Below are 27,790 nucleotides of genomic sequence, written 5' to 3'. Positions count from 1 at the left end.
CCCGCCGCAGCCGCGTGTCCCGACACGCCCGCCCACCCTACAGCCACAGTCCATGGACCTGTCATGTGGGCCACCCGGGCCCACGGCTGACCCACAGGCCCCGTCCCCACCCTTTCCCACCAAAATCTCCCGCCACCCCCACCCCCTCCCGCCAAAACCAATCGACAGTCGCCCCTGTCACACATGTTCCGCCAGTACCGCTCCCAGAGATCCACCTATAAATAAAAAAATTTATAGATAGGTCCTGTCGTCCGGTTAGAGAACGACAGGACATTTATTTTTAAAAAATTTCGAAACAGATATGTATTTTTTATTTTTTTATTTTTAAATATAGAAATGAAAAAACGCCCACACCACCTCCATGCCCTAACTCAATCGATCCCCGCTCCGCCCCCCGCACTGACTGCAGTCCCCTCTCCTTCGTCGCTCCCCCTTTCTTCGAAAGACTTCGAGTGCTGCAGCTGGCCCGCGCATCCATGCCTTCGATGATTTTCTCTTCGCTTCGAGTTCCCGAGGAGCAATAATCGGTAAGGGATGCCATTCTTTCCAGCGCGGTTGTTTTGGTATCTTTTTTCTGAAGTTTTCGGAGAACGAGCTCCTCGGCTGATCGAGCGTTGCTCGTGTTCAAGAACCGAAATTTTTTTTAGTGGTTCGGAATTCTTTTTGTTCGGAAATTTTGGGTCTTTTAGTGAGCTGGGAGATTAGCGAGCTGAAATACCGCGGGAATGAGAGACTTTAGCTGCCTTAAGTTGTCTGCACTAGGAAGGTTGCAAGAAACCGAAGCACGCCGAGTTAGGATTATAGGTTTAGTTGGTGACCAAGAGGTAACGGCATTGATTCCCTGACCCAGCACGATGGGGGAATTAGTAGAAAAGGTAGTCTTTTACAAATCCTTGAGGTCTGAATTCTGAAAGGGATTTTGGAAAATTGAGTCTTGGGCAAACCTGGGTGGGTGAAAACCCACCAATTTCAGAAAAGAAACAGGCAAGGTTGGACCAAGACTTACCGCAGTCTGCACTTCACTTATCAGGTTCTTGTTCATGTTATGATCAACGTCTCCATCTATTGTTTGCTTGTGCAAATTCTACTCCTTTCACCTCTTGTTGGGGGTTCTATCTGCATGTGAGGTTGCCTGGTATGTCCAGCTTTCTGTAAAAGGTTGTTCTTGCTCATTTGTTTAGATTGGTGTTTATACAGTCGGATTGCAGTTAAGCCACGCCTCATCTAGGAAGTTCATTGTGTCATATTCACGTATTGTTGTCTGCAGTTATGGATCAAATGGATGAGCAAGACAGTGACGATATACAGGCAGGGGTAGCTTCTTGTGGTTCCTTCAGATTCAGAAAAAAAGGAATCTATGGCATGGAAGTATGACAAGTGCAAGCCTCTTTTTGTAAATGGAGTGATTCAGAGACCGTCATCAGAGGTATAGAAGGATTTTATACCACTATGTGCTGACGGGAGAATGGAAATCATGGCTGCTGAATGTGTCAATTGCCATGTGCGGCTCAATGCAAATAAAACCACAAAGTTCTTGAACCGGCATATTCAGACTTGTGCAGCGCGAGGTAGAAGTAGAACCAGCATAAATCAAGATGAGCTATCACCTGTCTTGACAAATGTTGAGATTCAGTTTTCGGAATATGGCAGCAAGTTCCTCAAGTGCAGTTCTGGTGATAGAACCCCTGTGGACCGATGCGTTTCAGCTTCGCCAGCACAAAAAAGAGTGGACCCCAAGAAGGACAGGAATACGTTATCAGCTCAGACTCTGCACAGTATGAGCAGAAAATTTGACCAAGAAGCATCTTTTCAAGAGCTTTCTAAAATGATTATTTTGCATGGCCATCCGCTGTCCATTGTCGAGCATGAAGAAATGAGAAGTTTTGCAAAGAGCCTCAATCCAGAATTTAATATGGCTTCAAGCATTGGTGTAGAAGAGTATTCAACTATTTTGTTCCAGAAATTAAAGGCTGATCTACATCAAAAGATCGCTCAATCCCATCGGGTTTCCTTATCAGCAAGTTCGTGTACTCCTCATGGATCTGAGTCCTCAGTGAAGTATCTCTGCTTGTCAGTGCATTTTGTTGATTCAGACTGGAAACTTCAAAGGAGAATCATCAAATTTGGTGCGTTTCGGACCTCAACCACTAATTTGGATCGGATGATACATCTTAAGGAGGCTCCTGTATTAGATTCTGAAAGCGGGCCATTTAATCTCATATCGGAAGCTATAAGAGATTGGAATCTTGAGCAGAAGCTTTTAAGCTTGACATCTGTTGGTGACATTAGAAGCAATGAGCGATTTACAAAGCTGTAGGACTTTCTTAACCAAAGGAAATGCCTTCCTATTGGAATTAAACTGTACAATATTGCTTGTGTTAATGATGTGCTCAACAGTATTGTTTCAGAAGAACAACCATTGCTGAATGTTGTTGATGACATCCTAGGGAAATTTATTCAGGCACATATGTCTTCATCTCTGAGTCAGCAGCAACTGATAGAAGTTATGACAAGTATGACATTGAAATGTCCCCATGAAGATGTGAAAGGGTGGCACAAAATTTACTTTGGGCTTGAAGTTCTTGTGCATTTCAAGAAGGCTTTTCCCTCTGAAGAATTGTTATCTGCAAAAGATACTAAAACTGTTGAATCAGTTTGCAACATTTTGAGGGCTTTTTGCCATGCTGTTGAAGTACTTTCTGGTCCTGTTTGTCCCACGGCAAATATTTACTTCAATGAACTATGGATAATTAGGACAACTTTGGAAGAAGAATCATCTACTGATCATACTGAACTTGCTAGCATGGTTTGGGAGATGCAAGAAGCATTCGACGAGTATTGGCAGAATTCATATGTGTGGTTGTCAGCACCTGCTGTACTTGATCCCAGATTCAAAATTGCTTTTATCGAATTCCGCCTGAAACAAGCTTTTGGCACTGATGCAGCAAAGCATGTATCTATCGTACATGATACAATCTGGGAGCTGTTTCTGGAATATTGCACTGCTGTAGATGAGCCGAGTGTCGTCCAGTCAAATTGTAACTCTTGTGATGTTCAGGTGGGTGGATTTTACAAGGATTCATTGAAAGATTGGGATGAGCATGTTAGTGCACAGACAAGGGGCCAAGTTTTGAAAGAACTTAACAACTACCTTGAAGATGGCGTTGTTCCAAGAAAGGATGATTTTGATATTCTCAACTGGTGGATGAGTAATTCTACAAAGTGTCCAATCCTCTCGATTATGGCTCGTGACATCCTGGCAATCCCTGCTTCTGCTGTTCATTGCGAGGCAGTGTTAAGCAATGAGGGACCTGTGATTCATAAGCAATGGAGCACATTAAATATCAAAACGATTGAGGCTCTCATATGCATCCGAGATTGGATTAAATAGAATGGTAATACCTTCATTTTGGTTGTTTTATTGGTTTCCTTAGTAGCTTATTTCATTTTTTTAAGGATGAATATTTTTGTGTTACTGGATGAGTGCTTATATTGTGCATCTTAATTCTTAATATGATTTGACAGCACACAATTTGAATGCTATCTCTGACACGTGCATTATTATATGTTGTTTGTGACTCGCGACAATTGGAGTGTCATTGGTCGAAAGCATCCATTCTTTCATTGTACACAGTCGCAGAAATTAAACAGCAATGTATAAATAGGATATGTATTAACTCTAATGCACATGCATTTGGTATCTTGTACTTTGATGAGGTATAAGTAATATGCACATAGTTCACTTGCAGGGGAGGTTTTTGTTACCTTGATGAATTTTACCCATGACATGTTTCAGTTGTACATCCATGAGGTAATATGTATTCTTCATGTTAATTGAGGATTTTTGTATTACAACAAGGTTGCATCAGGGCTAGAATGCAAATATGAGTAATAAAAAGATGATCTTTTGTTTTGTGCTGAATTGGATTGAAATATTCTGGCTCCATTCAGTTTTGGGAATAATGTTTAGTCAGCACTCTCTGGGGGTGATGTTCTGATCTGGGAGGTTGTCGTCAATAATTTTGCAGGCTAGTTGTGCTTTGATCAGCCAAAGCTTACAAGCAGTAGTTGTATCCACGCTGCTTCTAAACTAGGAATTCAGGATGCTATATATTGCAAGGACTACATCGCCCATTTTGCTTTCTGTATCAGACATCTTGCTGCTGCATGTATGTCTGAATATCTAGATGTGTATAATTAGCCAAGGCACCATGCCTTTCAGCGATGGATTGCACGTAAATGCGTGTCTCCGCATCTCTAATATTAGGATTTCGGCCTCAGTTGCAGATTGTGTGCACAGTGACAATGATGCACTGTCCTAACCTGGTAGTAAGTTCTTTGTGAAGGTCATAGAAAGGCATTTGCTGGTCTATCTGTTGATGATGCCTGCTGCCTCTTTTGGTCTGCTTATTGTGGTGGATGGGATGGTATTTGTACTTGTAACCGTCATATTGGTGGAACTCCATTCGGCCCACCATTAAAGCAGTCCACATCTAGTGCAATCCCAGTCCAAATTGGGAAAAAATGTGGAGGGGAGAGAGGAGGGAACCGATGGAGTTTGGGCTGTTTTTGGAATTTTGTCATCTTGTCTCTTTGCCGCTGTTTCCCTTGCTGAAGAGTACTATTGTCATAGGGGCTGGCAAAATATGCAAAAATCAAAAACTGAAACCTAAAACATGCTGATTTAGTCGACTTTTTCCATTGAACCGGTTAACCATTATTATTTTGTTCTTAAAATTGAGGTATTACGTTAGTGTTCTTAAAATTGAGGTATTACGTTAACCTATATTATATCGGTATTCAACATTTCGGTTATTTAGGTTCGCTTTCCTTATTTTACTTACTTATTTTGGTTTCTCAATAAATCAAAACCATATAAACTGATTGCCGAAACATAGTCAAGTTGGTGATCAAGAAAGAGGCCTGGTTGAACCAAATATGCATGTCGTGGGATTTTTAGGGTACCCACGGCCGGATGGCGGAGCGCACCCGCCTATTCCCGGTGAGGGAGGACTCGGGGAAGTGCCAGGCGGTTAGGCTAATCTAAGACGGAGGCAAGCACACATGAACTCACGATCTAGAGTGGTTCAGGCCGCCGGAGCGTAATACCCTACATCCACTGGGAGAAGTATTGTTCTTGGTTGTGTATCAACCTATCCTCTGCCGGGGCTTGGCCTTTTCTCAGCTTTTTCCCCCTTCTAGCGGGCGCCCTCCCTTTTATAGATCAAGGGGTGTGGATACATTGGTCGTTGAGGCCCCGACAAGTGGGTCCAACGTGACTATGTAGCATATTGCGCAGAGTACTTAAATGTCTACAGTAGTTGTGAATTTTTTCTCTGATATCCTTCCATGCCCTGCTGGCGCTCTGCCTCAGGGAGGTCTTCTCTTGTCCTGTCAGCTAGGTGCCCGTTGGGGAAACGTAGCTAGCGGCGTGGCCTGTTGAGGCTATTATGTAGGCGTCATAATGGGTGAAGCCGAGCCGTCGTGTCCATCTGTCATGGCAGACTGACAGGCGCGGCGTGGGCGGCACCAGCGGCTCCACTACACGTCTTGGTAATACCCGATCAATAGTGTCCCCTGGTCAAAGACTCGCCTCGGCCTCTGCTATATCAATGCGGACGTTCACCTACCACAATGAATGTAGTGGTAGGTGATCCTTAGTATTGAGACCAAGCGGCCTTACATACGTGTCTGTGCTTGCAGACACGTGGCAGCTCCGGACCCCCCCGAGGCGGGGTGTCAACCCCTTCCCTTAGTGAGGGGTCCGGTTACTATACCGGGGGTCCGGGACCCCATGGGGGGTCCGGGACTCCGCGGGGGTCCGGGCCTCCACGAGAGGTCCGGAGCCCCCGGCTGTTCGGGCTGAGCGCATGCTTCTTCCGGAACACATGATGCTCCCAGACCTTTCCCAGCCGGGGGACGGGTCTGGGGCCGTTGTCGGGTGAACAGGGCTCCGGACCGCAGGGGTCCGGCTGTTTGATCGTAGTCAAGGATAACCACAAGACTCTTGCCTAGACACCGTAAGAGGGGGTACCCCAGTTCTGGGGTACCGACAATGCAGCTAATTGATGACGGCCTTGTTGATTCAAGGGACCAAAATGCCACTGCAAAACATTGAGTCATGCTCCAGACCTTTCTTAGTAGCAGAAGTCTAGAAGAGCATTCTTTTAAGCTGAAATTAGAGAAGAAACAAAGGAATGTTCTTTCATGACGAAACAGGATTCATTCTGTGTCACAGAAGATGATCAACACAACTTCCTTTCTATGAAGGATAACCTGAAAGATTAGTTCAAATGACAAGTTTGTGGGTACAGAAGTACTAACTTAATTCTTCTGGACTTCTGTTTATGGTGTCCAGTGTGTTTCTTTGACCGTACTTTTTTTTCTAATCAAGGTGATAGTCTAGTCAGTACAACACTTCACAACATTGCACTGATCTACCACTTCAATTGTTTTCAGAAGCTCTGAGTTGACACGGTGGCTCAATTTTCCATTGTGCTCAATCTCATATCTCACATGATTCACTAACTGGTTCAGTCAACAGCTTATTATTTTTCACTGTTTATATGAGGGAAAAGGTGTACCTGCTGGATGGATGCTCAATTACAGGATGCCCAATGCTCGGCAGCATAGCATACTGTCACGGAGTGTTTCCTCCATAGGCCTGAACCTCCACCTGGTTTCGCACTACTTCTACCTCTACTTTTCCATGTCGTATGCCAGCTGTTTTTTTTTCAGAGGACATTGCCTGCTAATGAAGCGGGGTATGCCCATGCCAAAACGTGGGCATACCAATTTTTTTACTAAAACAACCTTAGCAATTTTAGAATAACATTTGGTTAGGTGGGCAATTTTTTGGATTCCACCAATAAAAAGGGCGTACCCAGTGCCGTAGGCTTCCCGCACTGCGCGGGGTCTGGGGAAGGGTTGTTTTAAGCGCCAAGCCTTTCCTGCACAAATGTGCAGAGGCTGGGGCTTGAACCCGGGACCTTCGGGTTACAAACAGTAGGCTCTACTGCTGCACTAGGCCCGCTCTTCTTAGGATTCCACCAATCAAGTGCTAAATTATAGGCTTGCTCAAACGTTGGTTGGATAAATTTTGATACCCAACTAATCAGGCTCTACAGTACTTTTTTGATATAAGACAATCTGTTTGGGAGAGTAATGAATGGATTTTACGAAAATCCCATACCTGAATGTGGGCCCATCTTCTTATTTCCCTCCCTAGGTCTGATGGCATTTAGCCCATACAGAACCCAAGTAAGGCCCGACGAATCCATCCAGCGTCCCCTCGAGCTCCCCGTCCAACCCACAAACCCATCCAGATCCATGCCCTAACCCACCCCGAATCCCCTTCCCCTTGTGTTCCTCGCTCTGCTCGGTGCTCGCCATTCCGAGTAGCTGGAGTGCCCCAGCAAGTCTACTCGTCTATTTCTCCGATGATTTCCCTTCTCTGAGTTCTCGGCGAGCATTAGCTAGTAAGTGATGCAATCCTACTCGTTCTTGTTTCTTTTATTACGTTTTGGTTTCGACGAATCCTTCACCGAGTGTTGTTACTTGTTCGTGGTTGGCTAGTAGTGAGAATGCGATATGTTAGCTGCCTTTGGTTGTCTGCGTGACTGCAGTTGCATGAAATCGAATTATATCAGCATTATGGGGTTGGTAAGCAAAAGGTCATGGAATCGATGCCCAGAGCCAGTACGGTGAGTTGAGTTTTTTTTTGATAGGCATGGTGAGGGGATTAGGAGTGGGGGGGGGGGGGGGGGGGGGGTCATTAACAAACCCTAGGTCTATGACAAAACAAATCCAATTCGAAAAACCAAAAGTAATGTTGGATCGAAGTATCGGACTCATGGTGATCAATGTCACAGCCAAAGTCTTCACCTTTTGTTCATTTATGCAAAATGCCGCTTCTAGTTGGTTTTCCATCTGTAGGTGACCCTGGTTGCCTGATATGTCTACGTTTCTGTAGAGATTATTGCTTTCTTTTGCATGGTGTGAACTGTGTGTCTTTTTGGTTTGTATTTATCCAGTCTGGAGTTTACCGTTGCACCAGGACAGTCACTTATAACATATTGTTGTGAGCATGATAGTGATGATATGGAAGCAGGGGTACTACCTTCTGATGGTTATTCAAGATTCCGAAATAAGAAATCATCTAAGATTTGGGACATGTACAAGCCTGTCGCCGTGAATGCCGCTCCTGCCATGCTAACTGTAGTTACAAAGGTGGCCACTTGTGGAGACACCACAAAAGTTGTAAAGCCAAGGAGGCTCTGGGTCCAAGCCAGCAGCAACAGAATGCGGACCTTCGATTCGGTATGCTCTAGTTACTGTGTAGCCCCTAAGCAAGAGGCCAAATTTTATCTAAACTGCCTAGAACTGCAGAGTGTAGACCCTGCATGATTTTTTTAATACATTCATTGTTTTATTAAGGCTCACAAGATTCAGGATGTTATGTGGAAATTTCGAGTATTTTTTCTTTATTCGCAATCAGTATGGGAACTTCTAGACCTATTGTCATTGATTTAATTACTCCCTTTGTTTAGCAATATCTGTTCATTTGTCAAGTGGAGCATCATCTCAAAATGATTCAAGGAATTAAGAATTTAATTATTACAATGTTTCAACTGTCCATCCTAATTCAAGCTGTGAGAGAGATTTGTCAAGGAGTCTTTTTTCTAGTCATCTTAAAGTCCTTTTCGTTTCCATATGTTGCCCTCATGGGTCCATATGTATTTTGTAAGCTGCATTTATGTATTTGGTAAGATGTGCCAGATTGATAATCATATGTCATTTTTGTGGAACTTTATAGTACTTTTCTCAGCATTCTTAACTAGTGTGGGAGATTTTAGGCCTTCATCATTAGTTTGCATTACTCTCTGCACCTGTCTGTTTAACAACGTTTGTTCGTTCATCATGGGAACTGTCATTTCATGATGATTACCATTTGAAGGATCAAGAATTTTGTTATATTTTTTGACATTTAATTCTCTACCCCCTACATTAGTGTTGTTAAGGGTATTTGGTTAGTGTATGTCTCCCTTATCTGTTTGCATGGTGGACTTAAAAAAGAAACATTGCAAAACGGAGGTGCATACAATAGATTCTATACAGCTCTTTGATCAGTTATTTTGCTTTCTCATAAATTTCGTTGTTTGCTAGTTTGTACTAGTTTGTATGCTGTATGAAGCTATGCTCCAGTTTCTAGAAAATTATGTCTTTCATATTTTGTGCATATTCTGACTGAACTGTTCATACTCAATACATATAGTGGTGGATGAAGTAGATCCAGTGGACAAAATGCTTCCAGATTCACTTGATGAGATAAACTTGGTGACCCGTAGTGAGAACCGCACTTTAGGCACCATGTTGAGGGCTGTTTTGAAGAAGAATTTGAAAATATGGGAAGAATGTTTACCTCATGTGGAATTTGCATACAATCGGGCAATACATTCTATCACCAAGGTAAGTCAGTGTATGGTTTCAACCCCCGTGCTCCTATTGATATTTTACCTTTGCCTACTAGTGAAAGGATTCCTAGTGATGCAAAAGAAGGTGCTGATTTTATTTTGCAAATGCATGAAACAACTAAGCACAATAGTGAAAAGATGAATGAAAAGTATAGAATTGCTGGTAGTAAAGGTAGAAAGGAAGTTAATCCTGAAACCGGATGATTTAGTTTGGTTGCATCTGAGAAAGGATAGATTTCCAAATTTGAGAAAGTCTAAGTTGATGTCTAGAGTTGATGTTCCTTTCAAAATAATTAAGAAGATTAATGATAATGCATATAAACTTGAGTTGCCTCCTGAGTTCGGGGTTAGTCCTACCTTTAACATTTCAGATTTGAGGCCTTACTTGGGAGAAGAAGATACGCTAGAGTCGAGGACGACTCCGATTCAAGAGGGGCAGGATGATGAGGACATCACTCCTTCAGATGCATACAACACTCCTCCGCTGGACATTCAAAGTCCAATCACTAGAGCTCGTGCACGATAATTGAATTTAGAGGTGAGCTCGTTCCAAAGCACTTTATTTTATGATTTTGAGAATAGTTTGCTACCTAATGATTACATTATGATTAGGAACCAAGGGGAGGACCAGGAGATGCATGGAGAAGGGCTTGGAGGCGTGGAGGACTTGCGAGGGAGTACAAGTCGAGGTGGAGGCCCAAACCAAGTCGACTTCGAGTTCACCTCAGAGTCCAGGAGCAGTCTGCCTTAAATTGGATGCCCAGGCCACATACTGAGTCCGATTTCGACGATCCACGTATGGTTGGAAACATAATTTCATAGAGCTTCCAATGGAACCGGTCCCACATTCAAATGATGTCTGAGTCAACAGTAATTGTCGAAACAAGATGGCGTCCAGAATCTGCTCCGGCGCTGTGTCGCTGTATTTTGGCCTTTGGGCCGTGTGTCATCGTTGAGCCTATTAGGGGCGCGTCCAGGGGTCGATCATGACCCTAACCTCTATAAGTCAGTAGCCGTCACCAAAGTTAGGGTTTGGATTTTGCTTAGATTATTCTATCAACAGTTTCGCCGTTCATCGGTTTGTGAGACCCCAACTCGTGAGATTCATCATTCATCTGCAAATTGGTTTTATTCTTTCCTGTTCTTGCTTGTGTTCTTCAATTTGCAGGCAGAGATTAGCCTTCTTGGCGAGGGTCGACCGTGTATCACTGGTCGATAACTAGAGGAGACATGTTGCGATTGCGGGGTTCGGAACGCGTTGTTCGGAAGCCGGATCGATTTGTGTAGCGACTCCGCCAAATCGAGAGTTATGAGAACCTTTTAGAAGATCGGGAACCCTAGTCCCCATCACAGTGAGGACGCTCCATCGTTCGGAAAGAATCGCCCAGTTTTAGGAAATTTTACCGGACCATGGGGCGGCCGCGACACGGGCCTTAACGGCGCCGCGCTGCCACCATGGCACGGGGGGCCTGAGGGCGGCGCGGCTTCACTATAAAACAACATGATTACGGGGTAGCCGTGTCCACAAACAGGCAAAGACCGGCTCGGGGGAGACGCACCCACAGGCCATGTCTCGTCGAACTGGCGGTGGACAGTGGGGTGGAGCCCACCTCTGCTACCACCGTCGCATCACAATCACCCCGAGGACGCTCCGAGCTGCGGTCCGGGGTGCGGCTGAAGGTAAGGCCCCGGAGATCGGGGTATGTGAGCACAAAGTTTACCCCAGGGTTTCGGTGATCGCCCCGAGATGCGTCAGTGAGGACCAGATTTGCAGACTCCACTTGCAGAACGACGCCCCCTTGCAGCGGCATCACCGAGGGCTCGTCAGTCCCCTGCCCTGTAAGGGACACGTTTTGCCATCTATAGCTCCGTAGTCCCCTGTCTTCGGTGGCAGGAGCAAGAAAGCCGTAAGGAGGGGGGAGTCGATAGATCGAGAAGGCGAGAGCCGAGAGGCACCGGGAACGGCCGGAGAGCAGCGTGAGTATGAGGAGAAGCGCCGCCCCGTGGCAGCTGCATCTGGGGCGACATGTGTCTATATATATATATATATACACACACACACACATACACACGGACGAAGCGGATGGAAGGATAGGAGACAGGTAGCGCGGTGGGATTGGAAGACGGCGGCTACGGGTGCGACGACGAGAGCGAGAGCGACATGGTGTGCCTGGTAGAGCGTGTGAGGGAAGTGTGCTCCAAAAAGAAAGATAGGTGGACCCTAGAACAGTCGAACTACGTGGGCCTGGGCCCCACCACCTAGAGATCTGGCGGCTTGGTGGGCCCCACGCCGGTGGCATTGTAGTGTGGGCCCTAGAAGAAACACGTGAATGCATGAAGCCGTGAAGAGCAGAGGCAAATGAAAGGGCAATGTTTTCCGAGTATACGTATGCAAATTATAATTGATAATTGGCTGTACTTCTTTCGTTTTAAATTGTAAGTTACTTCAATTTTTTTGAAGAGTCAAACTATTTTTATATTTGACTAAAATTATAGGAAAGATTACAAAGATCTATAGCACCAAATAGAAATACTATGAAAGTATATTTAATGAAGAATCTAATGATACTTATTTGGTATCATAAATATTAATACTTTATTATACAAATTTGGTTAAATTTGAAATATTTTGGCTCTCCAAGAATATTGGAATGACTTATAATTTGAGACGAAGTAGTACACAAGTATACATACAATTAATTATTCCCGTGGGCGTCAGATTAAAAACAATCAGTCAATCAATCGGGCGAAATTTGGACATTTGCTGACGGCTTGAGCGGTGGCGTCAGCGGGCGATGCGTCACGGCGGGGGAGGACCGGTCGCCTGGACTCTTGGACCGGCCCGGGCCGCATCGGTCAATCGGCAAACTTTTCAAACAGCCGTAGGAGGAGCCGTGGTCTCATCCGGCGCCGCCAATCTCTGATGCCGCCGCCGCCATGGTTTCAGGGGATAGAGTAGTTTGGGGCCGAGCGAATGGTTGCCGCGATCAAGATTCAAGAGTACGACACATGGGCTGCTGGAGCTGGATGAGATAGATGAGCAGAGAACATTCGAATACAGAATGCTAGTTCATTATTTCAAAAAAATATTTATTTAAAAAAGATGGCAGTTTCTGAAGAAACAATGGCTGGCGTGAAGAATGGCTGAGGTGAAACACAAGCTGGAATAATTGACTCCGAACATGGCCTGGCCTTCTTGTTAGCCTTGTTTGGTTAGTGCAATAGGGCGGACTACAAATCCATGGTATTGTGTCGAATTCAGAGGTCTGGCGCAACAAAGCCTGTTTTCTAAAATAACAACATCCATTCATGTTTTGAAGAGGAAACTGGGGCACCAGCAGGGAGTTTATTCAAGGCTTCAAGCACTTGCAGGATTCTAGTACTTTTCCATACAAGCACAGGACTTACTTATTAATGTTTGTTACATATTCCATGTACTACTTTATTACAAGATCCCATGATGGGCAGCCAGCATTGGTCGATTGCTTCCTTCTGAGGCCAGAGCGACAGCGACGAGGATGACCTGAAACGCCTAGGAAATTCGCCCGCCGGCCGGGTCGCCGGGACACGCGGGTCGGGCTCCGCCTCCTCAGGACCGGCCCGGGGTGCATGCAGGTCAACAAGGAGAAGAAGGTTCGGGGCGGCGCCCGCGATCCGGCCTCCGGGAGTCCGGGTCGGGCCGGGCTCGGCGCCGGCCTGTCGCCTTCCTCCGATCCTGCGCGCGTTCGCCATCACCTGCTTCCTTCGGTCGCTATATAACCTTGGCCAGGCGCGGCGGCGGGGCAATCCACTCGTTCCCCAAGCACAGCTCTGAGCAATCGAAGCCGGTCGGGAGCACCTGCGCTCGCTCCGCTGGCCGGCCGCATTGTCCGAAAGGGAGACGAGGAGCGAGCATGGATCACGGAGGCGAGGCGGCAAGGCCGGCGGCAGCGGCGCCCACGTCCACCCACGTCGCCGTAGCTGCTGGCGCGGGCCAGCTGGGACTTGGAGGCACGTTGTTGAGAGTATCCCCTCCTTGTTTGTGTAGGTTGCTCTGGCGCACAAGGTGACTCTTCACCGTTGATGCGTGGAGACCTTATTGGTTGTTGTAGACTTGTAGTGGTGGTGGTCTGTTTTGTTAGTCGTTTTGTTCTGTTTTGTGAGAGTTTTTCCTTCTTGGTATTGTGGTGTTGTTTACTGGCTGTTTGTAAGTTGTTTTGACTTTTCTAAATCCATGAACTTTACTATCTAGACATAATATATATATGTAGAAATATATAGCAAAAACTCTGAATCTAGAAAAGCCAAAATGACTAATAATTTGGGACGGAAGAAGTATTACACAAACATGCCGGCAAAATCTTGGCGATTGCATTAAAGAAAAAGAAACCACCAATCCATAGCAAGCTGAGCCCAGTGCAATTAATCTAGAAAAAAAAAAATGCAGCAGCCTCATGGTTTGGGTAGTGCTGATTTGGTCTTGCCATTCTCTGAACTTTTATTCTATAATATGAAGTTTATGCTCACTGTACCAAGCCTATACATGCAACCTCTGCCTTCAAATATAGATCACTTGAAGTGCAAAAAGAGCAAGCTTTTAACACAAGATTGCATCAAGCTCCAAACACAAGGACGTACGCCCGCCCTGCACACAATTCTGGAAGAGTGTCTTCACCGTACCAGTGCCCCCTTTTGACGTGTTGAGGATTTTATCTTTTCTGGTTCAGCTAGTGGAAACTTGAAAAACCGAACACATCACTGCCCCGGACCGAAGAGAGATGGGGTAACTTTCTCATGAAAAATAATCTCTCGCTGAAATCTACGACCTTTTTTGCAAAATGTGAATGAATAAAGGGCGTATCTAGTGCCGTGAGCTTCCCGCACTCCATGGGTTTTGGAGAAGAGTTGTTTTAAGCACCAAACCTTCCCGCACAAATGTAAATGTGCAGAGGCTGGGGCTCGAACCCAGAACATTCTGGTTATTACAGAAGACGATAGGATCTACTGCTACTAGACCCGCCCTTCGCAAAATGTGAATGAATATTCCGAAAAAAATGTGAATGAATATTCCAAAAAAAATGCTGATCAATGATAATCATCCTCCAAATTATCCCAGAACATGACCGATGCATATTCTGATAATCATCAAAATAATTTGCAAATATATGCATTTCATTCGTATGCTTGAGTGCTTCCACAACTCAAGTGAAAAAAAAGGAAGTCAAAGGCTTAAAATGGCAAACATGCGAGAGCCCAGGACAATGACGATGAAGGGAGTGGCTGTCTGACTGCCTCTTGTCCTCCTCCCCTCACCACTCACACGCCTGTTGCCACCATCCCATTCCCATCCTTCCATCAGTTCCCCCCAAAAAATAAACTTCGGATCAGCCAAATTTCATCCTCTTGCGGTCCAAGCTCACCGAGGCAGGCAGCGGCAACGCGAGGTTCTTTGCCCGAATCTCAGAATCCCAGGTAACAATTCAAGGCGCCTGAAAAGTTCTTAGCAATTAGTATTTTTTGCACGGCATCTTGGTTTGAGGATTCTCGAGGCATGAGCTGTTGGTGAATTCGATCTTGGATCCGTGATAACCGTTTCCTGATGAGGTGATGTAACAATGATGTGTGGCTGTTTGATAGCTCAGTCTTTTTTCTTTTTCTAGTTTTGATTCTGCTGAATCAGGGGCAAAGCCAGCCACCCGACTCACCGATGTAGCACCTTTTCCTACCGGTGTCATCAACCTTGAATGCAGTGTTTGAATGCAGTGGTTGAACAGTATTTTACACTGAGTTTTCTAAAATCTATTGTTGTCAACGGACAACGGCATCAAGCTGTAACTCGGCTCCTGTGCTGAGTGCAATGTTCTAGGGATTTGAATTTAGTTTGGAAAATCTAAAAAAAGAATTTAGTTTGAATTTTTTCCTTTGGCGTGGGTTCAGTTAAATGATATTTCCTTTGCTTGGAAACTAACATTGACTCGTGACAAAGATACTATAATAAGGTTGTGTATAGTGGCAGGCACAAAGCTATTTTTATAGGTTTGCGAAACATTCTATCTTTTATCATAACTAGGTCTGTGCCCGTGCGTTGCTACGGGTGATAAAAAAAAAATCAAATTCATTCACAAGCAATGCATGCAAGATCTCAAAATGAAATGAAAAAATGTCATCAAGCGTCAATGCAATAACATGATATGGTCATTATACAAGCAAGAAAGAACCATGTCTAACAAAATGTTTTAAAAGGAATAAAGAGGGCATCTATGAAGTTAAAAAAAAAACTCTAAAAAGTCATAGCTCGCAGCAGCTTAGAAATAAAAAACCTTAAAATATTCAACTTTCCGCTTCACCTTGAAATTTTCTATGCAACAGGTGGAGTGTGAAAACTAACCTAAATCTCTTTCCAAAGATTTTTTACATGCACTCCCAAATCAGCAATAAAGAAATGAAATCATCTTAACATTAGAGGGCTCCTGCTAAAGCCGATTCGCTCCAGGCTGCTCCTCTGCTAACTTCGTCGGTACACCTTGCAATTAATAGATAGCACTCTGAATTAAAGTAATGTGCATACACATTGTATATGAAATCAATCTGTTCAACTCTGAAACTGAACAATATCACACTGGACATAGCTCACAAGTCACAAAACGCTACCAGAAAGCACAAATCACTAAGTGATCATGGCTTGCTTTGTTAATTCAGAATAACATGAATAGTGCAATTTTTTATTCGATATCATAGATACAGCTGTGCTTCTTTAGAACAGTAACATGTGCAAACAGCACTATATTATCAATGTGATCATAGCTTTCCTAATTTAGAAGAACAAGTTAATCTCTCGTTCACTCACAATATTTAAGTTATGTCATGGCTTCAGAGGATGATTCATTCAGCTCTTGTAAAAACACTACTACTGACCTTGGCATGGAATGGGATATGACAGCCTTGGCAACGTGCTCGGAATTGAACCAAACATATGCACAGGTTAGATATTCTGAAACTATCACCCCTCAGTCCCTCAATCAACAAATGTTCTATGACATTCCTTAGTCCTTAAAGCATGGGGCATGCGCTAAAGAGAGAAATAAAAGAAGGAAATAATCTCACCCATCCCCTCCAGTTTGACATGCATTAGCATTGAAGCTCACTTGGTCAGTTTTACCTTCTAGTGAGGATGAGCACCAATGCAACAGTACTGGAGACAACATGTGACAGATGCAAATCAATAAAATAAAAAATATGGAAGTGACCTTAGGGTCCATGTGAATAATCTAGCTGCAGAGTATAAGAGAGGACTGGTAGTTTGGTACCTGGGAAAAGAAGTGCAGGTCTCAGGGTCCATGAAAGTCTTTTGCAGGCGTAACGGATATGACGTGGTGCTCACGACACAAACCGGCACCATGCTATATCACGACGAGGGTATCACCTTGTCCCAAAGAGTGTCCTCCGTCAGTAATGTTGCTGCTCTCTATCTCTAACTGAGCACATTGCCTCAGTCAATAGACTCCCACTGGAAGCAAATTATGATACAATTATGATGACTCCATGAGGGCAGCTTCCCATCAGCAGCAGTATTTATTTCGTCATTGACGTGTCATATATTTAAGAACGGCTGTAGTATTGAGCTAAAAAAACTCGTACATCTATAAAAAGGGAAAATTAATTAAAATAAGAATAAATAAAAACAAATTCCACTGAAAAAATCAGAGAAACAAAGCCAAGTTTCTGTATCCTCACACGACACTGATCTAGCAACAGAAATTGATGTATGCAAAACTTATATTCTGATTGATGTATGCAAAATTTACTAAATTAGGAAGAAAAATTATTCTAGGACTGATGTAGCACAAATAATAGCTTAGAGAAGAAATCTTCAAAAAAGAAGTGCCTAATTCTTTTAAGTAAATAGAATAAGCCGATAAGTGCAAGCAGACTACAAGTGCAGCAAATCAGTTTAGTAGGAATTGGGCATTTAATAGCAAAACTGCTTTTGGCATATTCTAATAATGATTCTCCAATATACATGCCATGATTTTAGAAGGGATTCGGAAGTAAGCATTTGATATGATTAACATCAAAGGGAGAACAACTCCCATCAGCCACCATACCTTGCCAGATAAAGCTTCACTGGTCCAACCGTCCAGTAGAGATTTATGGTGATGCATGAGCCCAACAGTACTGGCAGTACCACACTATGCTAAAATGTCTTTGAAAATATTTTAACAAATGGGGCAGAACAGTGATTGACAAGAAACACGTAAACAACAGGCATCCAAATGTCCTAGCCAGTACTGACAAATTGGCAGTGACCATCACCTAACTGTTCATGCATTGGTCATTTACTACAATGTTTGGCATATTGGGCTCTTGAAAGACATGAACTGACTGAATAGTTACACTAATCAAGTGTAGAAGTGATAGACAAATCAGGCATCCTAGATGAGAGTCTGGCAAATAGGCTCATAGTTGAGAGTCTGGCAAATAGGCTCATAGTTGAGAGTCTGGCAAACAGGCTTGTATAATTATATTAATCAAGTGCTGAAGTTCTCGACAAATTAGGAATCCTATGACTTACCATGTGATGATTGGAAACATACAACCCCGCCTCCCTCCCTCCCCCTGTGTCGCTCTCGTTGGCGACACGGGGGGCACCTCGCGCCGCCGCCCAACAGCCCGCCCCGGGCCGTCTCCGGTGGCCGCCGCCGCCGCCGGCAACCGTCCGGGCGGCGGCGGCGGCGGTCCGTGGCCGTGCCGAAGTCGGCCGCGCCGCCCCCCACGTCTTCTTCTTTCTCTCCCGCGTCCTTCCTCCGCCCGCCTTACAACCTCACCGTTCCTCACCGCCGCCGGCCGCCGGGGCCGGATCCGGCCTCCTCCTCGCCGGATCCGGGCCTCCCACGGCCGGATCTGGGCGCGCCACCGCCGCCGCCGCTTCGGGTGGGGGGTGCGCTGCGCGCCGCCGCCCTTGGGCCCCTGCCCGCTCATCCTCGGGTGGCGGGGGGCCTTTGGCCGCGCCGCTGCCACCTCGGGTGGCCAGTGGCCCTTGGCCGCGTCGCCGCCGCCGCATCGGTGACCGGGGGCCCCTGGCCGCGTCGCCGCCGGCCATCTCGCCACTGCCTCATGTGGTCGGGGTTGCTGGCCGCGCCTCTGCCGCCTTGCGTGGCCGCGCCGCTGTTCGCCCTGGGCAGGTGCCGCCCTCGTCGAGGGCTGGTGGCAGGCCGCTGGCCTCCAGTTTAGGGTGCTGGCCTTCTGCTGTCATCGGCTTTGGGTTGGGTTTGGGGGAAGGCGAAAGCCTTAGTCCGCTTGCGGGCTGGTGACGGCGACGCCGAGGGCGTCGCTTACTTTGTTGAAGGCGTCACTTTTTCCTCTATACCCTCCTCTTCGGTGTGCTTCCAGGTGAAAACCTAGACCATGTTGGTCGGACGACGACTGCGCCTTTTGCGTCGCTTCCTCCCTGGAGGCGTTGTCTTGGAAGCTCTTGCCAGTGATGGTCGCCTGCTCTTGTCGGAGAGGATCCACTTCTGCACCTGTCTTTTCTTAGTTTCTTCTACATCGCCCAAGCTGCATGGGTCATTGGTTGGCGGATGCTTTGCCGCCCCTCTATTGGCAGATACTTTGCCACTGTGCTGCTCTGGCGGATGCTTTGCCGCCGTCGTTGTTGGTTGGAGTTCACTTTCAGGCGGATACTTTGCCGCCGTTGTTGGTTGGTCGGGTGGATGCTTTGCCACCTTATTTGCGTTGTTGACCTTCGTGTCTTTGGCGATGTTTCTTTTAGCAGGTTCAGTTATGTGGTTTTGGATAGGTTTGTGAGTCTGGGTCTGTCTCCTCCTCTGTTGTTTTTGCTGTTCTCGTTTATGGTTATGGTCGTCCGCCATTTGCTTGGTGGTACTCTGTATCGCCTTAATAGCATCTACCTATTAAGGTTTGTAATGACCGTATTGCTTTCCTCTTAATGAAATACGTGCTCAGGCAAGTTCGCGAAAAAACCATGTGATGATTGGAATCATGCTATTAGCAGAGATGAATCGAACGCCCTGCAGGGAAGGGAAAAAAAACGATCGATCAGCAGTGTCGAGGCTGCCGAGTTGAACAATAACAGCTAGCTTGAGCAAAGTGTTCGGTTTCTGAAATCTGCAGTGTTAGATTTGAATTACCAAATTGAAATCACGGCTATCTCTAGCTTGCGGCCATTGGCCCGCCAAGGCGCACCAGCCGCTTCGCCTCGGCGGTGGTGAGGCCCTGCCACTACCGGCATATGTCAGCCGCCGGGAGCAGCAGTAGCTGACCGTCGTTGCTTGCTTGTTGTCCATTGCGGGAGATCCACGTGCCCGGTCGCATTGACTTGAAGGCCTTCACGGCATGCTCGCACGGGGACGGGAGGCTGCGGCCACGGCTCGGGGAGCGCAGGGCACCAAGATCCACGCGGGCCTTGCCCTCCTACCGCAGCTGCTGACCCCGTAGGCCGTCGTGATCCGCTGGCCGTGCGCTCATGCCGCCAAAACTTGGCCCCGCGGAGGTTGGGAGGGATAGCAGGAAGGGGGTGGCGCGAGGGGACGGCGGTGGCCGCGCGAGGGGAGGGTGTCGAGAGGGGGTGGGGATGGCTGGACGACGCGAGGGCGGCGGCGCGGATCGGCTCGTTGGCTGCGCCGCTGCGGCATCGCGAGGGGAGGGCGGAGACGGCACGAGGGGGAGAGCAGCGGGGCTGTAGCGAGAGGCAGGGCACGCGTAGGCCTGCGTTGTGGGAGGCGGGTCAGACCAGGGGTTGGACGTCTCAGATCGTACAGGAGATGATCGGATGGATAGAAGCATCGCACGGCAGAGCCACCCAGCAAGGGGGTTCGGATCGCACCAAACTTTTTTTTTCTCCCAATCGTTTTTTTAGTAATAAAATAAAATAATAAGTAGAGAAGAGATAGAAACTATATCCCATTCGAGATGTAAGATTTCAATTTAGGAAATTAATGATATCATAAACAATACTTTTAACAAGTTCACGAGGATGCAAAAATGATTACAAAAGGGGTAAGGAGCCTAGAAGTGACTTCTACCACGTCAAGATAAACAAAATGCATTTGAGGTGAAAAGATATGTTTGTCGTAAAGCTTAGGACCTCTTTCAGTATCACCATTAGTAAGTAGCTGGGATGAATGTTGTCAGAGGTAAAAAATCGGTTTCCTAAACAAATGTAAGAAATTGACTCTAATTCTCAAGCCAAACCATTTTTCTACCTTGAAAAATTCTAACATTCCTCTAGAAAAAACCAAAAAAGGTTCCTATAAACGGTGAAAAAAACACCCTTGATGTCGCGGATCTCTCCTCGCGTCTCTCCGTTCTTCCTTTAACCTTTTCATCCTCTTTTCCCCCCGTTGACTCCCTCACCCACCCTGCCCCCTGGCGCTCTCTTGCTGGCCTTTCTTTCCTGGCAGCGACGACTGGGCGTTTGGGCGAGACATCCTACGCGAGGTTTTCGTCGGCTCAGCCCCGGCGGCAAGTATATCCACCAGGGACGCCCTTCCGTTCCATTTCGTCCTCTTCCCTTCCCGCTGTGCGAAATCGATCTCCCCAAACCTTGTGTAAGCTAAATTTATTCTTTTTCTTTGGCGGGTGAAATCTAGTTTTATTCGGATCTGACCCAATTATAAGTATATAGATAGATGTATTACTATATATCCACTAAATTCGATTCTTGGCAAAATATTTTGTGGGGTGTGTGCGTATGTATGTACACCCATGTCCTATACTGGATCCACCCCTGGTTGCGTATCTATACTGTAAATGATAGATTGGTACATTCAAAACTATTGCAAGATTCTTGCATATAAGTAATGATGCATAATATTACAACTCTTTTTTTTTGAAGAAAATAATATTACAACTCTAAATCTTGTTTGAGGAGGAAAATTGTAAGGGTAGAGAATCACGAGTGACCGCAGATTCCGTTTCATTCCCCATTTCTTGTAATCTTGATGTGCTCCAAATCTAGTCACGAGTATTGTAGATTGGTGATGCTAAAATATCAGTGCTGTTCATGCTTGTAACACCTGCATCCTATTTGGGAGGGTGAGCCCGTTAAAATTGTTAAAATTGCGCAGAACATATTTTGCAGGATGGAAGGGGAGGCAGACATCGTGGTTGGTTCTTGTTCTAAGCCATGTGGGCCCTTGGAGGAATACTGCATTCCAGATTACATTCTGAAGCCGGATTGCCAACAAGTGATGGTCAATCATGCTCCTTCCTGTCCTGTAGTAGTGTTCATCAACTCAAGGTCTGGCGGCCAACTTGGAAGTAGTCTGATCAAAGCATACCGTGAGCTCCTCAATGAAGCACAGGTACCTGTTCTGCCCTTTTGTAAATACTGGAGCATGGAAATGCACTTTTCATCTGTCCATAGTAGCATTGTGGATGTGGCACTGTTGTGAGACCTGCTCAGTTATTTTCAGGTTTTTGACCTCTCAGAAGAGGCTCCAGATAAGGTGTTGCACCGTTTATATGTCAACCTTGAAAGACTCAAGATGGAAGGAGACATTCTTGCTGTTCAAATTTGGAGGAGGCTGAGGCTAATTGTGAGTGTTGGCACTTTCAGAATTCGGATTATATTATACAGAGATGACTGTCTCTTTTTATTTGCCATTTTAATTTTCTTGACTGAATGTAATTCAACTAGGTTGCAGGCGGTGATGGTACAGCTAGCTGGCTGCTTGGGGTGGTCAGTGACCTTAAGCTTGCTCACCCACCTCCAGTCGCGACTGTGCCTCTGGGAACAGGAAACAACCTTCCCTTTTCATTTGGATGGGTAAGTGGTCAGCAACTGTTCTGATAAAATGTATTTATCTTATGTTTTTGTGTCTCATATGTTCCACACAAAAGGGGAAAGGGAGGCTATTTATATACTTTCTCATCCATGATGAAAGTAGCATAAAGAAAAAAAGGTGATTCACCTAAGGTCTATGCTGCTGTGAGTGTAGAAGATTTTGGAAAGTTGATTCACTTTTTTGGGTTCTAGAAGGTCATGCAAGTACAATTTTATTGATGGACTGCCTCTTTTTTCTCACCTGAACTTTAGCTTGCAACCTTGCATGCATGTAAGAAAAGATCATAATTTGTGTTGAATTCAATGTTACAGGGAAAGAAGAATCCTTCTACGGACCAAGAGGCTGTAAAATCATTCCTTGGGCTAGTAAAGCATGCAAAAGAAATTAATATTGATAGGTACTGCCTGAAATATAGAGTTCATTATTATTTTTTAACTTATATAATGCTTGTCACGAGGATGAAAATATTGCTGAATGTCTAATAATCTTCTGTTTGAGCTTGTCTAGCCCACATTCTTGTGGAAGTCTGTAGGAAACTATTTTTCTTAACAATGAAAAATGCAGCCCTCCTGTGTGTTTGCAGAAAAACATAAGCTTGTCTAATATGTGATGCAATAATGCAGCATGCTTCTATCCTATATTTATCTAAGAAAATTGCATTTAAAAATAATTAGCTCATCATGTTGATGCCCTTCCTCAGTTTAAATCATTCTTATTCTTCTCTATTCCATGCCTAGGCAGGTTCAATTTAATGCACACTTTGATATTTCAGTTGGCACATCATTTTGAGAATGCGAGTTCCAAAAGAAGGTCCATGCGATCCTATTGCTCCATTAGAGTTGCCTCACTCGTTGCATGCATTTCACCGTGTCTCAAGTGGTGACTCTATGAATATGGTAAGATGTCCTTTGGTGTTGCTATTCTTTTTGTTATGGGATTATACTTGTTTAAGATAATGTGTATGCATCATTACAGTCAAAGACATTTGGTTACTGGATTTAGTTTAATTTAAAGCTTCCTTGATGATTCTTCTTTACTTCAGGAAGGTTACCACACATTCCGTGGAGGATTTTGGAATTATTTTAGCATGGGTAAGGCTTTGTTGTTAATCTCCTCTGTATATTACTGAAATGAGGGGAATACCATTTTATACTTTAAACTATGCAATTGTGCAATTGTATTTTTATCTTGATCTGCGATGCTGGGTGCTAGTTCATGATACTAAGGATAGTGATTATACTGACCCACTAAGGAAGCTACTGCAGATCTATTGCCATTAATGATTAATGTGATGGCAACTCACCATTTTCTGGTTTTTTTAAATCCATATTTCTCACCGAATCCTTTTAAGAACATAAAAGGCAAAGAATCCAGACTCCATTCAGTCAACAGTCAATCATGACAAGCATGATTTCACATGTTGCAGGGATGGATGCAGAAGTGTCTTATGCATTTCATTCTGAAAGGAAGAGGAATCCAGAGAAGTTCAGGAACCAGCTGACAAATCAGGTAATTTTTATTTTTCATATGCTCGAGGGCTCAGTTTCTTTACTAATTTTCTCTCTGTTGATTAAATCAAATGCCCAGCCAATATTATTTAAGTTATGCTGAACCTTTTGAATTGTCAATGTATATCATTTATACAGGGTACGTATGCTAAGCTTGGACTTAAACAAGGATGGTTTTGCGCTTCTCTAAGTCAACCATCGTCAAGGTAAAGTTCACTAATTTATCATAATTCCATATCAAAGAAACATCTGCTATGTTGCAATGCTTGTGTGATACTTGCCGTCCAGGACTAATGGAGCCTCTTTTCTTGATCATGTTTAGTGTTACATATGAAATTAGACTGCAGAAGGAGCATGTGAAGGGGAGGGTGGTGTTCTTTGTTCTTTAACTGTACTAGCTATTCATTTTATTTTATTTTTCATTGCTCCAAATCACTCCCATCTTTTGCAATTTGAATTTGTAATCTGGGAGGCTATAGCTTCAGTGATAATACTAAACATATACTTTTCTGTCACTCTGTGTGCATCTTTGAGGTTTTCCTTCCTCTCCTTTTGTGGATAAATAATAGGCTAAATGCTTTATTTCCAGGAACCTTGCTCAACTTGCAAAGGTAAAGGTCATGAAAAGACCTGGTAGCCAGTGGGAGGAACTTCAGGTTCATCACAGGTAACTTTTGATGCCTTTTACTTTAATCAGAACACTGTTTACCAAAGCTTCTTGCGGTTCACTTGCGAATATTCTCCTTTTCTGTTCCGTTTGTTGTGCCTTACAAAATACTACTTGGGTATCTGTATTGCTCTAAGGCAGCAGATGGGTTTGTAACCTGCATTTGTGACTCCTGCAGCATTCGGTCAATTGTCTGTCTGAACCTTCCTAGTTTTTCTGGAGGACTGAATCCTTGGGGCGTGCCTGGCACAAGGAGAGCAGCAGATGTGGGTTCCTGTTTCTTAATTTCTGTCAATTGATCATGCATGAACTGTAAACCATGGTCATTAGTTTACAAGTTTGTCGTGGCAATGTGCAGAGGGAGTTTACTGCACCTTTTGTTGATGATGGACTCATTGAAGTTGTTGGCTTCCGTGACGCCTGGCATGGGCTGGTCCTGTTGGCCCCTAATGGACATGGTACTCGCATTGCCCAGGTGTGAATTGCTTCTGCTACCTCTTTCTTGTCCATCTTACATATCAGAAACACAAACTGAAAACAGGATGTGATTACCATTTTGGTTGTTTGGTACACTGCCATAGATTGACCTTGCTATCTAAATCTAGTATCAACATCCTGCTTGGCAGGCCCATAGAGTCCGTTTCGAGTTCCACAAAGGCGCGGCGGACCACACGTTCATGAGGGTCGACGGAGAGCCGTGGAAGCAGCCCCTCCCGAAGGACGATGACACCGTCGTCGTGGAGATCTCCCACCTCAGGCAGGTCACCATGCTGGCAAACGAGCCCTGCAGGTCCAAGAGCGTCAACGACCTGTCGTTACCATCGCCGGCCCACGACAGCCATGGCGACGACAAGGATGCCGCGGAGGAGGACGAAGACGAGTGGGAGGATGGCAGGAGGAAGTTTGGGGCCGCGGATACCTTCAAGCTCCCTGACGAGATCGACATTGCTCATCTCAGTTGAGCTTGGCTTCTGCATTGGCGTGTGCATTCTGATCATAGGAATTGATTTGCTATCTGATTGCCTCAGCCCTATATAAGTGGATCCAATGTATATTGCAGAAACACACGAACATTTTCGATTTTTTTTTCCATTCAAGAATACAGCGTTTGCTTTTTGTTAAAAAGTGACTCAAATATTTAATGTAGATATATTGGTACTATATGTAATCATTCAAGCATTGTTGTATCATTTTGATGTAACCTCAATGTAACGCTACTTGAAAAATAAAAATATATTTTGGAAAAGAAATGTAACCTTTCAGCATACAAGGACACTAGTACGCACGTACGGTGGCTATAAATCCGACACCTCCGAGCCCCGAATGCCTGAGACCAAGAGGCAAAGGCAACAGCCAGGGCTTGGCGTGGCAGAGAGCAGTGACCGAGGCCAGATCCGGCGACCGGCGGCGCCCTCGCCCAGTCGCCCCAGCAAGCCAGGCAGCCAGCAAGATCCTTCACGCCACGGCGCATTAGAGAGGTGACTTTGATGCAAGTAGTGCCACATTGGTGCGGCAACAACATAATGCCGTGCTCGCTGCCTAAAGAACTTTAAACTGGCAGGTGCAGATTTGGTTGTATAGAATTGATGCGAAGGAATATATAACTAAACAATATCGGTGCTGACAGATTATAGTGCCACTATGAACTGCAGTTATGGTGGACTACACAATAAGTAGTTTGTTAATTGTATTAAGTGTTGGCAACATTATTCCATTCCTTGCAAAAGGTGACAATGAGTTTCTATTGATGTGCTTGCTACCGGAGGTGGTGGTTTCTATTGAATTCATCTTATACCATGTACATAGTAGAGGTTGTTGAGGAAGAACATGGTGAGTCCTTTCAAAGTTTACATCTGCGGAATGTGGAAGATGGTACTACTTGGGTTCTAATAAATGTATATGGACCAGTCCAAGATGATAGAAAGGTTATCTTCCTACAAGAGCTGTTGGATAGAATTAAGAGAACTCAGTTACCTCTGATAGTTAGGTGGGACTTTAATCTAATTCGGAAACTCGAGGATAAGTCCTCAGGTAATGTGGATCATCGTTTTATGGACGTTTTCAATGATATGGTGGAGGAAGCAGAACTTCGGGAACTGAGAAGAGGTGGCAGTAGATACACTTGGACAAATAAGCAGGTGAACCCTGTTCAAAGTGTTCTGGACAGAGTTTTTGTAAACAATTCTTGGGAAGACTTGTTTCCATTGGTGAGAGTTCAAACACTTCTGAGAATTGGATCAGACCATAATCTATTGCTGGTGGACACTTGCCCCCCCCCCCCCCCCCGAAGTAAGACAGACTCATTATTTTCGTTTTGAACCTGCCTGGCTACTACAAGAAGAGTTTACTCCTTGGGTGGTGGCCAAATGGCCAGAGAGATTCAAACAGAACTGCTTAGATCATTGGCATGTGCTTTCATCAAAATTGAGAAGAGTGATGAAGGGATGGGGAGCTAATTTTGAGAGTGCCAGGAAAAAACATAGATAGGAGTTACTTTTGGAAATTAAGAGTCTTGATGATAAGTCAGAAAGGACACATTTGCTTGAAGAAGAGTGGAGAAGGAGATATTAGTTGGAAAGTGAGCTCCAAGAAATCTATACTGCAGAAGAGATATATTGGCAGAAACGTGGAGGTGAGAGATGGATTCTACATGGAGATTCTAATACTTCCTTCTTTCACAAATGTGCAAATGGCAGAAAAAGAAAACCCACAATTACTTCACTTGAAGATGGTGAGAGGATTATTTCAGATCTTGAAGAGCTTAAAACTTACATTACAACTTTCTACAAAAAAATTGTTTGGTCAGGAGGAAACAGCTGATATACATTTGACAGAAGAAATTTGGAAATTTGGAGCCACCAAGAAAAAGTTTCTACAACAGAAAATGAGAGACTAACTCAAGAGTTCACCTTAGAAGAGGTTGATGCAGCTCTGAAACAGATCAAAAATGGCACAGCGCCAGGTCCTGATGGCCTTTCTATTGAATTCTTTAAACACTTCTGGTCGCAGTTGAGACTTCTTATTCACACGATGCTGTGTGACCTCCACAATGGCTCACTGGATCTTTGGAGATTGAATTATGGGGCGATTGTCTTGATTCCAAAACTGAAATTACCCAATAACATCAAACAGTTTCGACCAATCTGCCTTCTGAATTTGGTTTACAAGATTATCACTAAAGTGTTGACCTTGAGGCTGACTGAAGTTGTAGATAGAGTTATTAGTAAAAACCAAACTGCTTTTATTACAGGGAGATCTATCTTGGATGGGGTGGTGATCGTCCAGGAGGTGGTACATGAGCTGAAGAGGACAAAACAAGAAGGGATTATTATGAAATTGGACTTTGAGAAAGCATAT

General features: G+C 44.8%; 2 protein-coding genes and 1 long non-coding RNA gene across 17 annotated transcripts; 2 read left to right on the top strand and 1 right to left on the bottom strand.

The window, feature by feature from the left end:
• Positions 1-350: 350 nt before the first annotated feature.
• LOC120679481 (zinc finger BED domain-containing protein RICESLEEPER 2-like) lies at positions 351-10,618 on the top strand. Of its 8 annotated transcripts, none has more exons than XM_039961079.1 (7): positions 351-527; positions 1,031-1,135; positions 1,268-3,395; positions 3,750-3,811; positions 8,034-8,319; positions 9,275-9,468; positions 9,845-10,618. In XM_039961079.1, the coding sequence occupies exon 3, from the start codon at positions 2,468-2,470 to the stop codon at positions 3,389-3,391; it is 924 nt and encodes a 307-aa protein (XP_039817013.1). In that variant the 5' UTR covers positions 351-527; positions 1,031-1,135; positions 1,268-2,467; the 3' UTR covers positions 3,392-3,395; positions 3,750-3,811; positions 8,034-8,319; positions 9,275-9,468; positions 9,845-10,618. The 8 variants fall into 8 exon arrangements, with proteins under 8 accessions (XP_039817013.1, XP_039817015.1, XP_039817016.1 ...); XM_039961081.1 differs by having other exon boundaries at positions 1,031-1,158; XM_039961082.1 differs by lacking the exon at positions 1,031-1,135 and having other exon boundaries at positions 8,094-8,319.
• A 4,109-nt stretch (positions 10,619-14,727) lies between these two features.
• LOC120678337 (diacylglycerol kinase 5-like) lies at positions 14,728-25,683 on the top strand. 7 transcript variants are annotated; one of them, XM_039959462.1, is made up of 13 exons: positions 14,728-14,924; positions 21,553-21,775; positions 21,887-22,009; positions 22,111-22,239; positions 22,570-22,655; positions 23,031-23,154; positions 23,301-23,349; positions 23,685-23,767; positions 23,905-23,972; positions 24,356-24,433; positions 24,612-24,699; positions 24,792-24,908; positions 25,060-25,683. In XM_039959462.1, exons 2-13 carry the CDS (start codon positions 21,554-21,556, stop codon positions 25,393-25,395), a joined length of 1,503 nt encoding a protein of 500 aa, XP_039815396.1. In that variant the 5' UTR covers positions 14,728-14,924; position 21,553; the 3' UTR covers positions 25,396-25,683. The 7 variants fall into 7 exon arrangements, with proteins under 7 accessions (XP_039815396.1, XP_039815394.1, XP_039815395.1 ...); XM_039959460.1 differs by lacking the exon at positions 14,728-14,924 and adding an exon at positions 20,753-20,991; XM_039959461.1 differs by lacking the exon at positions 14,728-14,924 and adding an exon at positions 20,753-20,991 and having other exon boundaries at positions 21,539-21,775.
• Positions 15,595-20,242, bottom strand: LOC120678338. 2 transcript variants are annotated; one of them, XR_005676478.1, is made up of 4 exons: positions 19,601-20,182; positions 19,434-19,480; positions 16,760-17,092; positions 15,595-16,644 (listed from the first exon to the last, which is right to left on the bottom strand). It is a non-coding gene; the product is annotated as an uncharacterized LOC120678338 (long non-coding RNA). The 2 variants fall into 2 exon arrangements; XR_005676477.1 differs by having other exon boundaries at positions 15,595-17,092; positions 19,601-20,242.
• Positions 25,684-27,790: the final 2,107 nt, after the last annotated feature.

The sequence above is a fragment of the Panicum virgatum genome, chromosome 6N (assembly GCF_016808335.1).
Source record: "Panicum virgatum strain AP13 chromosome 6N, P.virgatum_v5, whole genome shotgun sequence".
Lineage (NCBI taxonomy): Eukaryota > Viridiplantae > Streptophyta > Magnoliopsida > Poales > Poaceae > Panicum > Panicum virgatum.
Note: the sequence above shows the minus strand (reverse complement) of the source record. Positions and strands in the feature narration are given on the sequence as shown.